This window comes from Oreochromis niloticus, linkage group LG3 (genome assembly GCF_001858045.2).
Source record: "Oreochromis niloticus isolate F11D_XX linkage group LG3, O_niloticus_UMD_NMBU, whole genome shotgun sequence".
Taxonomy (NCBI): domain Eukaryota; kingdom Metazoa; phylum Chordata; class Actinopteri; order Cichliformes; family Cichlidae; genus Oreochromis; species Oreochromis niloticus.
In genome coordinates this window covers 36,939,090-36,952,885 of record NC_031967.2, presented here as the reverse complement: position 1 = coordinate 36,952,885, position 13,796 = coordinate 36,939,090, and the positions used below count along the sequence as shown (strand labels likewise).

Sequence of the window (13,796 nt, the reverse complement as noted above, 5' to 3'; positions counted from 1 at the left end):
AAAATGGTTGGCTTAATAATTACTGGTGAAATACTTTGTGTAACTTCAACATCCTACATCTTATATTGAAATACAGTTTTAAAAATAAGAAACTTTGCAAATGTTTGCACTAACTTTATCCTCGCTCTGTGTACTGCTTCCTTGAATAGTTCTTGTGAAATTGTGAAATTCAACAAAGTGAGTGTCCAGGTCAGGGTTGGGTGTGTTCTCACTGAAGTCTTGTAGACACTCTTTGAGGCTCTTCAAACTGAAATTAAAATGAAATTTAAAAAAAAGAAAAGAAAATTATAGTAAAAGCTGTTTATTTCTCAAAGAATGACTGACTATAAGATGAATTAGTGAAGCAAGAAATGCAACATCCAAGTTCTCAGCTAGTATTCCTGAACTAATAAGAGGTGCGACTTTTTTCTTTTCAATACTGATTAAATGAATCAGTTAACCTCTCCAAAAGTTGATTCTGTTCATCTGGATGTAGCGTTTTCAGTGGGAGAAAACGTTTCGTTACCCAATCTTATAACACTTTTATACCACTCAGATGAACAGAATCAACTTTTGGAGATTGACATACCTGGATGATTGAGCATGCATCAAGAAATCATTTAACCTATTTCCAACTGTGCCAAATTATATGAAAAACAAATTTTACTACACTTTTCTGGTGTAATGTTGTATTGTAATGCAGTGTAGTTTTTTAAAAACGTTTGTCAAACCAACAAAAAATTAATGGTATTTAGTTCTCCACCCACAGTGGCTCAAATGTTCACTGAATACTTGATGATTCATCCTCACGTGCCTCTAACTAAATTTGACTTGTTTTTTTGAGATGAAGCAGTAATCATACAGAGTACAATTTATTACTACTGCTGAGATGTTTCGGCTCCCTAAACAAAAAACATAAAGAATAATTAGAGGAAACAATACTCACGATTCAATGCGTCCAACTTTGCTCCTGTATAGGAGAAAAAAAGGAATGGGTCAACTCAAGAATAAGTAAAGACAAGCCCAATCTTATAGACTCTTTTAAATATCGTATTTATATTTATCTTGCCATAACAAACATACCAAATCTCGTTCATAGCTATGTAATCTCTTGAGAAGATACTCTCCAACACTTCTGTTACACCACTGGATTCAGCCATTTCAATGTATATCTGAGGTAGAAACAAAAATAATAATAAACAAAAAGAAGAGAAAGAACCAAAGGAGGAAAAATTAAAACAAGAATAAAATATATGTATATAGCCAAATATGAATAGAATAGAATAGAATAGAATTCAACTTTATTGTCATTGCACATGCACAGGTACAGGGCAACGAAATGCAGTTTGCATCCATCCAGAAGTGCTTTAGTGATATAGATATATTACAATATATATTAGCAATAATATAGATATGCAAGGAAGGTATTACAAACACAGGCCTTTGCTAAAGTAGGTAGGAACATAACATTTGGCAGACAGTCCCGTATTTTTTAATTCTTTAAGAATTAAAATGGATGGATAAAATTTAAGAGCAGCAAAATTATTTTGCTCATGTTTTTTGTTGACACATTGTTCTTCCTCTTGCAGCATTAAAAATCAGAACTTTCAACAATCTTTCATTTTGTGCATGCTGTCACGGCATTATTACGTTGAGAAGGAAGAACTGCTGGTCTCTTATGCAGGACTTTCTGAATATTTTACAGCTGGTTTGAACAAAACACAGCAGAAAAAGATCTGCAGATACTGACAGTCGCTGTGCTCTACACTAAAATGTAAAATAAATGCTACTGTTTGCACTATCGTACCCTGTTGGCAAGCGGCAGGAATCTGACAAAAGCAGCAAAGGATGCCACCACATCCATGACCATTGTGACAAGGGGCATCAGCATTTCAGTGGTCTCCACACACAGCAGTCGCTCCTCCAGAGAGTCTGAATCTGGAACGAGCTGAAAAACAACCAAGAGTTGTTGTGAAGGATGTGGGAAAAACAAAAAACTGCACCTTTGCATCAAAACAGATTTATTCAAGTGACGAGAGACTTACAGCATTGCTCCATTTCATCATTGTTCTGTACATTGTCTCCTGTGAAAAGATTAAAAGACAAATGTTAAAATTTTAAAGAAAATGTTATCGCGTATTGTTTTTAAATTCATAAATATACAACCAAACTTGTGATCAGAGTATTTTCTAAAGGGTGAAGAATAAATATAAGATGTTGTTTCATAATTAAACCTTATTTAATGCTGATTTGTGCATTATGCATTTATTGACAATTACTGACACTTATCAATGGATTATTAAAGTTCAGTCTCTGACAAAAAAAACAAACAAACAAAAAAAATTAAATAAAAAAATAAAACAAAAAAAATATCTTGGTATTAAAATGTGAGAAAGTATCATTTCAGTACGATCAATTATAGTATCCAAAATTCCAAAATGTGGGTTTGCTTGGGAAAAGCAAGATGGTATCGTGTTGATCAGTTAGGCTTTACCCAGTTTCCATACCTGACTGGTCCCAGGATGCATGTCCTGTAACACAAAATGGATGTCGAGCACCCGGCCTCCAACAGAAATTGGATTTTTAATGTGATCTTGGACAAAATCACAGCACGCATTCCAGTCACTGAAAAACACAAAGGCCTGGAGGCAATTCAAGAAGGAAAGATTAAAGATCATGACAAAGTTCTATAAATATAAAATATCTGTTTGTATCAGTCTGCAGCAGCTACTCCTTACCCTCCTCTGCAGAGGTATTACTATCAAGTTGTAGAACAGTACAGTATCCAGGAAATAATGCTGCACCAGCCTGGTGACGTCCTCGTACTTGTAGTTTTCTTCTGGCAAACCAGTCAACATGACTGTGGAGAACCTAGACCCTTGAGGCCGAGCTTTCTACATGACACAAGATTCAAAATCAAAAGAATCTTGAGGGTTAAAGGAAAAGAAGAACTGTAACACCTGTACAATATACTTCCTTTGATGAACTGGTTACATTTCCACCTAGTGTGTGTTTGCATAGCAGATATAATTTTGCCAACTTCCTATGCACAGTGGTTGCCAATGGTTAGTTTGGAATATTAAAAGTTACTCGCTCCAAGTTTGGGTCAACTTTAACAATTCAAGACAGTAATTTGCCATGTCAGATAGCTTGCAGGTTCTATAATATCAGGCATGCCAGCATTAGCTAATATAAGCCCTGGTCTCCAGGGGGAAAAAAGTGTATTATCCATATGAGCGTTGAAAGGTGTTGGCTGTTGCCACCTTGTCACAAAAATGGTACTGTGTCTAAAAAGTCTGTTATTGCTTTAAACGTAAAAAGATTTTTTGAGGTTGCTTGTAGTTTATACGAATGATGGCAACTTTTATGCAAACACTCGCCTGACGCTTTAAAAAGTATCATGTAAATGTTAAACAGAGACCATTTCTTTCAAAGTAAAAGTCCTGCCTTGCAACTGCAACCAACATGTTTCATAGTTTCATTATGACTACTAGTAAGGGTCAAGTGTTTGTATATACTCCACATATACTACAGGCAACTGTGGCAATTCATTACCAACAAAAGAAATCACAAGGAAGTTTTTTTTTTTTTTTTTTATGTAGCACTGTATACTTTCCTGTAACTGACTCTACCTAGCAACTGTCTGCAACCTCCAGCAACATTGACCAACCAGTGAGGCAATACACATTTTTCCTAGGGACCAATGGATACCAAGGGTTCCCTATCAGTCTTAAAGCCTGTGTGACTGAGGCCTTAGACAGGACAAGCTTCATTAACATCAGGAAGTCAGGAAAGATAAAAATTTTTATGTTGTGTTAATCTATTCAAAAAAAAAAAAAAATCAAAAACAAAAGAGTTTGAGACTTGTTAAAATGTGCACATTTAATATAAAAATAAATCAAAATTGATGATATGAAAAGACAAGCTTACCTCAATGTCATTTAGTCCATTGACAGTCAAAAAATCTATTAATGAAAAATGAATATAGTCACAGTCACTCACACGCTGGATATTTAGGGGTTAAATTCTGTTTTTCAACCGTTTCTCTCACCTGGGATGATGAACCAAGGGGAGACAGTAGGGAACACAAAGGGATAAGTGGTCATCGTGACCCAAAATGGTGAAGTGCTGCCCTGTGGAACACCAAAATTTGTTGTTGGGACAACTGCCCCTTCAGTAACATCCTTGGTGTCTGGCAATGCTTTGGATGCCAGTCTGGGTGCTGCACAAGCAAAAATAAAGTGACTGTTTGCTTTAAAATTATCTGAAGAATTGCAAAAACATTGGTGCACAATAGCTGTGTTTTAGTTTCCTTTGTGACAATTATGCTGCGATTATTACCATCACTTTATGGCTTTAGTTTGTTGTTGCTGCTGCTAATCAAATGGTTTCTTTTCCCATAATGCTCATTATGTGTAACTTCAACTACAACTGGCAAGATACCAAAGACCAAACTCCCTCTGTTGCATCTAGGGGTGCATGTTTACCAGAGTCAATTTAGGCCACCGCACAAAAAGAAAAAGAAAAAAAAAGATAAAATGCCTTTAAATATTTTATCTCAGAGTTCTGAAGTTAATGTTATATTTCTGACAGAAAAAATCAGAATTTGAAAAGAAGTCTTGATTAACCAAATTGTTGTTTTTTTCAGCAGCCCTAATTCTCTTTTGAACTTATCAGGGTGCGCATATTTATCATTGCTTTTTACTTTCAATTAGGCTTGGGTTAAAATATAACAAATTAATAATTATAAGCATTACGAATGAAAATACTTTTAGTGCCCAAATTAATCACAAACACAAAATAACTGATAAAAATGTGTAAAACATTATTTTTAACAGTAAACTAACTTTTTTACTAAACTTTACTTAACCACATGTTACCTATGTTTATTGTACTGTGCTACCTAAATTTGTTACAACTTTTGCAAAGTGCAACTTATGTGTATTTTTCTTATTGTCATTAAAAACAGACTTACGTTGTGATGTGCTTTCAATTCGTGGTATTTTCAACCTGTACACCGTGTGGCAAAAGCCCCGTCTGAGGAGGCTGTACCAAACTCCGAGTCGATCAGCATCATAAATTGAATTAAATTCGACAAACACCTGGATAACACATAAAAATATTGGCGATAAGATGCACAGAAAAGTTTTCCTTTAATTCGCCTAAACATGAATATCTAGGTAAGTGTGTGTGTGTGTGTGTATATACCTTGTTGAGCAAAGGCAGATAGTTTTTCACAGAATCAATCTTTTTCAAAGCTTTTCTGAGATCCTTGGCTTCCTTTTGTGAGATGTTCTTGATGTAGATTATTGCTGATCCGTCATCAGTCATCTCCTGCTTCGAGAAAAGGTACATTTTCAAACTAACCAGAGACACACATACATCAGTACTACTTCTCTCCAACTTAACATGACTGCTGATGGTTTCCAAAGGTTTTAGCACAAATAAAATTATTTTTACGTTCCCATGATATAGTGATAGAAAGATCAAAAGTATTTCATACATTTCAAAAACTTTTAATGACAAATAAATCAAATGCATGCAAACAGTCTGTATTTATTTATTCGAAAATTAAACAAATTGTATGAAAAACAAAATTTCTGCCACTTCTAAAACTTTTATCCATGGTTTTATAGATTTAATGTGATAAATTGTAAACCACCAGCAGTAATTTTAATTCAGATTTAAAAAAAATAATAATACTATATTACTTACATAAGGCAATTTTTTCATGATAGACTTATAAAATCCAATCTGAAAGAAACAAAGGTAGAAGGTGGCAATGGTAAATATCCAGCTAATGTAAAAAACTAACAAACTTCAGATTCAGTGCATTGAAAATACAATTTTAAATTGTGAAATAAAACATATTACTGACATTACTTTCTATACTACTTTCTGATTGTAATATATTAATCGAAATCTATATGGCCTACAGGTTAAACAATGTTTTTTTTTTTTATCCAAGAGATGGCTGACAAAAATCTTATTCTTAGGTTGATTAGGTGTCTTCTCCTGTTTTTGCATTTATATCTTTTTTAAACCAGATTTCCGGACTCTCAACTTTGCTCAGGCACTACATGAACCCAGACTGAAAAGGTCACACCATTGGCCTAGTTCTACTGATAAACACCATACATTTGTTAATGAAATTTGATTCTGCTCAATGCTTTGAAAAACAGATATAAAATTATTTTCAGTCTTACTTCCTTTAAATAAGAACCATAGAACCGAACCATGGGATGAAGGTCACGGATAATTTATATAAATGCTTTGTTTTAAAATTACATTTTTAAATGTCGTAATAATAATCAGCAGTATTTTACACTTCTGCTTACTGGATTCATTGGAAGGGCGTAGTTCAAGGGCTTCAAATGAAGTGCAGACTTATTGAGAACAAAGCTGATCTTCTTTGTGGCTCTGATGATGTTTTGCATGTCTTGCACAGTAGGCATGAGCACAAAGGCCTGAAAGGAAAATTTAGAAAACACATTAATTAGTATTCTAATCAGCTACAAACTCTGATAAAGGAACAAGGAGAGATACAGCCAAAAGAAGTGAAAGTAAAAAAGAAAGTTTACCAAGTCCTATGAAAAACTAAGTAAACCCTTGGTGCTTTTATAGGAATTAAGAGTACAAGTAGCACTCAGGTGCTGCTAAACAAAAGTGTTCGATTAAATCATATCACTAAGTGTGAGCATTTCTATAAAGTAAAAGTTTATAAAGATTTTACAGGTAGAAGTAAAGAAAAGAAAAGACTTAAGGTATTGCAATGACAGTGCCAATGCCCAGACCTTAATCGGATCGAAATGCTGTGGAGGGACTCTAAGAGAGCTGTGCATAAATGAAATTTCTATGAACTGTATTAAGGTTGTAAATAAGAGTGGGCCAAAATTCTTCCAAAACAATGTGAGAGACTGATAGTCATAGAGAAAGTAACTACTTTAGGTTATTTCTGCTAAATCATAGGGTTTACTTCATATATGAAAGGATTCCATAGAGTCCTGTGAGAACTTGTCGAATGTCTGTATATGCAGAGCATTAATAAACCTGGTGCCTACCATGCGCATCTTAGGACTAATGTAGATGTTTTCGTCCAAATATTGAAATCCGAATGGGATGAGTAGATTGGCAACTTCCTCTTCTGTGTAGCAGTCAGCATATTCATCATATTTTGGCAGGTAGGTGATTAACAACACTTTATTTGTAAACTGGAAAAAAATGATGGTTTGGGTGATTTTAGATTTTTAGATTAAAAAAGTTGACATATTAAAATTTTTTACATTAGTACAAAAATACATATAAATCCAGGTCTGTTTAAAAAAAATCATCACTCCCATTTGTAAAAGCTTTACATTACTTGTACACTCTTCATTGTTTACTGTGTTATGTTCTTATGTTGTTTTCCATCTCCGTATTGCGTAAGTAATGAAGGGATATTGTGACGTAATTATGTAGACCATAAAGTTGGGGTAGGTGTAATGAGAGTAATGTGTTTGCAGTAATGAGTAGAGGATGGAAACGCTTTTAGGTTTCACAACAGAGGTGACCAGTGCTACAAAAACCATCTGCAAAGATATAATAGTGTCTCAAAGGTCAAAGGAGTGTTACTCCCTGGGACCAACTTGGAATTTACCTGCGTAATGTAAGCTACATAAGGTAGATTGTACTGGACAAGACTGTCTATGTCAGTCTGTGAATCTAAATCTATCTCTCTAGAAGACAATGAACCTTTCATAACGCAATTGTTAAGAGGACTATAAAATATTTAAGCATAATACTAATTAAATGACACCTGTTTTCATTTAACTGGAACACAGGTGGATGAATTGACAAAAAAAAAAAAGCTCAGTATTAACGTTATCTACAGTGCAACTGGCAGTAATTACAGTGCTTAAGGTTTGATGGTGCTGAAACATCCAGTGGCGTCAGCCTTATTGATGTATGACAATGTAGGGGTAATGCATTAGACTCTAGACTTCAGCTTTTGATATTAGCAGGTTGTCAGTTTCCCAGATTTTGGATAGAAAACGCAGAATTGGGTGATTGTTTGCTTTCCAATTTCTTAGGTTTTATTACTACTCTGTTAGTAGTTAGCAAGTGCTTGCAAACAAGCTGCTATCTGTCATCCAAACTGCACCAATCTGCTACCAATAGTGAAACTGTAAAGAGGTTTTGAGTCAGCAGACCGATTGCAGCTGATTTCACCAGGGACCACTCACAAAGTAGTAGTGGAACAAATTTCCCTTGTGAGCATGTTTTATACTGTCTGTGCTCAGTGGTTATATCATATCCAATATGGCGGACAACTCTTAGGCTGTCCAAATGATCTCATTTGAGAAACCTGATAACTCTTAACTTCTTTCAAAAGCCCATAATGCCATGATAAGTCCCATAATAATAACCATAATAATAACCCATAATAAGTTGTAAGGTCTTTAAAAACCTGTTGATAACCTGTATATTACTACACTTCACACTATTTGGGGTATTTTCTTTGAGTGTCATCTAAGAATGATGAGAGTGAATGTGATTGAACCAATGTATTAAAGAACGAGATGCAACTCCTAACATATTTGTAAAATGGGAGCACATGTTTGAAACTTAGTGATGAAAGTAAGTGTTTGAGAGAAAACTTACATTTGGTCTTAGTGCTTTCCTAAAACCTGAACAACCTGAAGTGAACTTTGTGTACATTTCGTCCAGCTTCTCTCCAACAGTCAGGGAGGTAACAGTGGAGTCTCCTGTACTTCCAGACTTCAGTGGTTCTGTGTCTTTTGCCTCAACATTGGCTTTGGTGAAATCCTCCTGCTGCATCATCTCATTAGATGTTAAACTTGTTGTTGCACCAACCTTGTGTTTGTCGTCAGATACCACTGCAGATTCTTGGGCTGCCGTAATCGAGCCTGTTTCTGCTTCAGAAGCCACCAATGAGCACCAGCTTAGCTGAGAGATGGTTTCTGTGACTTTATTTGGTTCAGTAACGTTCGTGTTTGTAAATGTTTCCACCTGGCCTGACTCAATAGGTGCAACCACAGATTCAATAGCACTGGTTTCACATTCACATTCACTGGACTCAGCTGTTTTTTCAGAGCCACCATTGTGAGGCAGAATTTCTGAATTCTCTGAACATCTGAATGGAAGTTTTGAAGCTGCTTCTTTTGCCTCAACCAACTCCACTCGTCTTATTGCAGGCACATTACTGTTTTCTGCTGTTTTCAGTATCTGCCTTGATGACGTATTTTCTAAAGAAAATGAGACCAACAGAGAGGTAATCCTTCCTGTGGAAGTGGATTCAGTGGTTTGAGGTGCAATTATACCAAACTTGGAAGATTGCCTGTGAAGGAAAAATGTAAATGGAATGAAATGAGACAAAAATAGAGAAATACAAGGAAACGTTTTGAATGATATGGTCAACTCTGTCAGACAGTCCTTCCTTTGTAAGGCTTTATATCCAAACATATGATTTGCGATCAAACATTTCTGGGAATCAGCACATAAAATAAAGTATACCTGATTTAAATTTGTTTGTTAGGTGTGTATGGACTGCTGATTTCAGATTACTAAGTGGAAGTCCCATTCAGTCCACTTGCTTTTGTGCCTCTGCGATGCATGCTGCTTCACTACTCCGGTGTTTTAAAAAGTAACAATTAAAACCTAAATTTAACTTTGGGGAAGTGTATGAAGTGGAAAGGAGCCACATCTAAAAGGCAGAGTTAACAATAAAGAAATCCCCAACTATTGGATGGCCCGCCAATGAAAAAAACACTTTGACAACAGTGGGAAGGAAGAACTTCCTTTTAACAAGAAGAAACCTTCAACAGAACCAGGCTCAGTGAAGAGCAGCCATCTGGTGCTGTTAGGGCTGAGGTCTGATTTGTAATTTTTAAAGACTTCTTATGCCTGCAGAGTTTATGCTAAACAAACTGTGATCTAAGTTAATAATACTGATTCCTTCCTGTGATTAAAAGAAACTTTAAGCACTTTTGGACTAAATATTGATTGCAATAAGGTACAACTTATAAAGGAGGTACGGCAACTACAGCAAATTCTAATTATATTGAATCAAACAAATTAATTTTTTTCCCTCTCACAGAGGACACAATGCTGCTGGTATAAATGAATATTTATAATTATGGGGGAAAAGTACATGAAAGAGTACATGTGAAGCATGTCTTACTGCTGAGGGCGCTTCTTTTGTTCTGTTGTACAAGTTAGAAGAGGTCTCTTAGAAACAGCATCCTTAAAAAAAAAAAAAAAAAAAATTATTTTGGATTACTCTGATTACTGATTGTGCATACTCTCAAATTAAAGACAAATAAAGATAGAAGAGGTTAAATACCTTTCCTTTCACAACAGCGACTTGCACTCCTTTCACACTGAGGTTCTTTATTTTTCTCAATTTTTCAGCATCTTCCTCCTTCTCAAAGCACACGACCGCCTATATATAAACATCCAAGATGATTGCTCACTACAATTATTAAAACATCAGCTCACAACGTATTCACTAACAAATTCCTAAATTTAAAAGGTCTTTGGAAGCCTGCTTTCTTTAGTTAGAATTAGGCATTGTTACATTTATTCACTTTCTTTCTAAAGTCTCAAGCCTTTCAAAGCCACGTCCAGTGAGTTACTGAAGTGCTGTTTTAGCCCTGCAACAGTAACTTGCACATGTTGATCCAGAGCAGGAAACGATACTCCAACACAGAAAATTTAACCCTTTAGTAATTACCTGTAGAAGTAACTTTACCTTTAATATCTATAACGTTTTGTTTGACACATTCTGAAACAGATTCGACAACTTCAAGATGGCCCTTAAATTCTGATTGGGATTTATACATGCAAGTCATTAACCAGCTTCATTAAGAATACTGACTGCTCAGCACACTCTAGACCAAACAGCAGTTCCTTGTTAATGATGTCAGTGCAAAGATGTTTAGGATAAAAATTTTATGCCAAGTAGCAAAACAAAAGCAAAGTAGAAGGGCACTCCATCATCTCCAATATCAGTATAAAAGCAATTGCAAATTTATCATTTAGTTCGTTTCTTCCTCTTTCCATGCTCCACCACTTCCCACGTAATTAAACTTTGATACCTATCACACACTTTATTATTGCTGATGCGGAAAGATGAAATGGTACACTATTACAGCAAAAAGACATACACACTCTTTTTACTCTAACTGTACATACCTGCAGTTTGGTCCTCAACAATAGAACTGACTTGGTTTTTCCAAAAAACCCCACAGCAGCAACCACATCATTGTATGAAATTGAATCATAAATCCCTTCCAGCCTCACCATGGTTGGAGGTAAAGGTTTATCACACTATGAAAACAAAACAAAACAAAACAAAACAAAACAAAACAGAAGAAAGACAAAGTTACGCCAAATATAGATGTGATCATGACAGGATGAATCCAGCTGTTTTTTAAATATATTATTTGTTGTAGATGAACACATCGGTGTCCAGCCTTTACAAAATCAGCAGCAATTCCTGACACATTTTTGTCACTGATCAAGGCATCGAGCAGTGACTCACATAAACAAATTTACCATACATTAATTGTCTATAACCAAACAAACACACCAACCTTAGGCTTTGCAGAGAAAATTGCCAATCTCTTCTGGAAGATAGGTTTAGCTTCAGAGGACTTGGAAGTCAATTCCCGCCTTGCTGGACGGGAGGATGACAATGAAGGGGCAGCAGTTGATAATGGCTCAGCCAGTAGGACAGGAGCCAAATTTTTCACCACCATCTCTGAGTCAGGCTGTTCGGGCAAACACTGAACATCTGCAGGGACAACGATGGCAGAAAAAACAGCCTTTCACTGCACACTACAAGGGAGGTGTCCAATATGATTAAATACAGAGCTACAGAGAACACTTGATTGAAAACAATAACAATAAATCACTTGTGTTAAGTCAATTTTAAAGAAAACACAAAAGATCTCTGGCTGAGGCTGGCTTCCTCTATCTTTTACAGTACAAACTAGTAATATATTTGTGTTTGGCGAGTGAAAATTAACCACAGAATAACCAACCTGTGCACTTGGTTAACTTATAAGATACAAAATGTTTGTAATTTATCAGACCTGGAGTGTCCTGCAGCTTCATTGTACTTTTCAGTTTCTTTAGTTGAGGGGATGACCTCTCCATTGATGGCCGTCTTTTAAGGCCTCTGCTAAGTTTTTCATCTCTTCTCCTCGGGTCAGACCGTTGCTCATGGCTCCTCAGGTCTGACTGATTACGGTAGGAGTTGGGGTTTTTATAACGTGGTGAGCTGGAAGGACAAATCAAATTCAAAATTTCTAAAAATGACAAAACGGCTGAAAGCGATATTAGCAATATTTCTGACATATAAAAATGCTGTTATTAATGTTTGTCTACAACTAGTGAGTACCTGTGAGTATGTCTGGAGCTGTGTGGGGATCGTGATCCACTCTTGATTTTCTCTCTTCTACCCTCAGAGCTGTGGTGGTGTTTGTGAGGGCTGTGTGAATGAGAAGAAGAATAGCTACTAGGGCTAGCCCTTCTTCCATTTGAGCCATGCCTTTGGCGTGGGCTGTGTGAGCGAGAGCGAGAACTCTCATGTCTGGTTTTCTGATGACGATGCTGAGAAGTTTCAGCAGATGTGGAAGGCGTGGGATTGTTTTCTGTGCCTACATCACTAAAGGATATTAATAAAGAAATGAACGGGTAAACAAATAAAAAGGAAATGCTGCAAAGCTTCTGTGATTGGTTTTTGCCTGATGACAAATATTGTTACCTTGACAATGGTACTACACTACCATCCCACTCTGGGTACCTGTGGGATGAAAATGAAATTTAGAAAAGCTATTTAAAACAGCAACTATTAAAAACCAAAAGCAACTACAGAATCCTAAAGAATGGCTTCTGAAAGAACTAATTAACCCTTAAAGATTATCAACAATGTTTTTGGGTGGCTCATATTCTGTCAAATAAACTGCTTTAGAGGACCTAAGGTATGGAACATATAGCACACCCTAGAAATAGTAAAATAAAATTACATCAGGAGGTTTCTGTCGAGTCTACCCCACAAGGTCTGGACAAAACTGTGATTTTCACTAATCAATCAAAAAAAGGACAAAGATCTTTAAAATTTGTAGTTAAAAGGAAGAAAGACTGACTGTATCCGGAGGAGTTTGCGGTTTTCAGTATGAATGCTGGTATTCTGGTGTAAGATCCAATTCTAAGACACAGAAAACAGGAAAAAATGTAGTGTTATCAGTTTTAATGCCCCCAGCCTTAAGTTCAGTTACCATCTGAAAACACAAATAAACACAACTGTGGCCTCAAGTCCTTTATAGCTCAGTCATACTAAAATGAATACTAAAATGCAGTAGTAAAAATAGCAGGGGAGAAAAAAAAACACTGCTGGCCATCCAGTGATTGCACTGATTTTAATTTATTTATTTTTTTGGTCCAAGTAGTTGGTTTCCCAGAGGTTGAGTGTGCAATATCCTGACTGACCCATGATCACAAATTGCCTGTGACTCATTTCTTTGCAGTAAGGTTGGGAAACGGTTCTAGTTATAGTCCTACATAAAAGCTGTTCCCTATATGACTTGGAGTTACATTGCCACCCTGCAGCAACTACATCTGTTTGTGGAGGAAACATCTGTTTCAGAATTATGAGGTTCTGGCTGAACTCTTAATGTAAATTCAGGTTTATGTACATTTCAGTTTATATAGACAGCAACAGATTTGCGTTTTTCTATCATTTATCTCAGTTGATTGGCATATTACTACAATGAGATGGCATATAATTGCTAATTCGACCCCATTCACACACA

At 35.9% G+C, this 13,796-nt stretch overlaps 1 protein-coding gene across 3 annotated transcripts in view; it reads right to left on the bottom strand.

Moving 5' to 3' along the window:
* LOC102077131 (zinc finger protein 638) overlaps positions 1 to 13,796 on the bottom strand; it is a 32,041-nt gene that overhangs the window by 5,939 nt on the left and 12,306 nt on the right. For 2 of the 3 annotated variants that reach the window (XM_005459533.3, XM_019351944.2), the window contains exons 3-25: positions 13,131 to 13,192; positions 12,749 to 12,787; positions 12,383 to 12,649; positions 12,075 to 12,262; positions 11,574 to 11,773; positions 11,173 to 11,307; positions 10,322 to 10,420; positions 10,160 to 10,221; positions 8,620 to 9,316; positions 7,041 to 7,190; positions 6,318 to 6,446; positions 5,695 to 5,733; positions 5,188 to 5,316; positions 4,955 to 5,081; positions 4,031 to 4,201; positions 3,910 to 3,944; positions 2,718 to 2,873; positions 2,487 to 2,621; positions 2,025 to 2,063; positions 1,787 to 1,927; positions 1,063 to 1,151; positions 926 to 949; positions 115 to 247 (exon numbers count right to left, since the gene is read on the bottom strand). In XM_005459533.3, coding sequence (XP_005459590.1) covers positions 115 to 247; positions 926 to 949; positions 1,063 to 1,151; positions 1,787 to 1,927; positions 2,025 to 2,063; positions 2,487 to 2,621; positions 2,718 to 2,873; positions 3,910 to 3,944; positions 4,031 to 4,201; positions 4,955 to 5,081; positions 5,188 to 5,316; positions 5,695 to 5,733; positions 6,318 to 6,446; positions 7,041 to 7,190; positions 8,620 to 9,316; positions 10,160 to 10,221; positions 10,322 to 10,420; positions 11,173 to 11,307; positions 11,574 to 11,773; positions 12,075 to 12,262; positions 12,383 to 12,649; positions 12,749 to 12,787; positions 13,131 to 13,192 — 3,246 coding nt within the window. The remainder of the gene's footprint in view (positions 1 to 114; positions 248 to 925; positions 950 to 1,062; positions 1,152 to 1,786; positions 1,928 to 2,024; positions 2,064 to 2,486; positions 2,622 to 2,717; positions 2,874 to 3,909; positions 3,945 to 4,030; positions 4,202 to 4,954; positions 5,082 to 5,187; positions 5,317 to 5,694; positions 5,734 to 6,317; positions 6,447 to 7,040; positions 7,191 to 8,619; positions 9,317 to 10,159; positions 10,222 to 10,321; positions 10,421 to 11,172; positions 11,308 to 11,573; positions 11,774 to 12,074; positions 12,263 to 12,382; positions 12,650 to 12,748; positions 12,788 to 13,130; positions 13,193 to 13,796) is intronic. The other variant, XM_005459534.3, reaches the window with a different exon arrangement.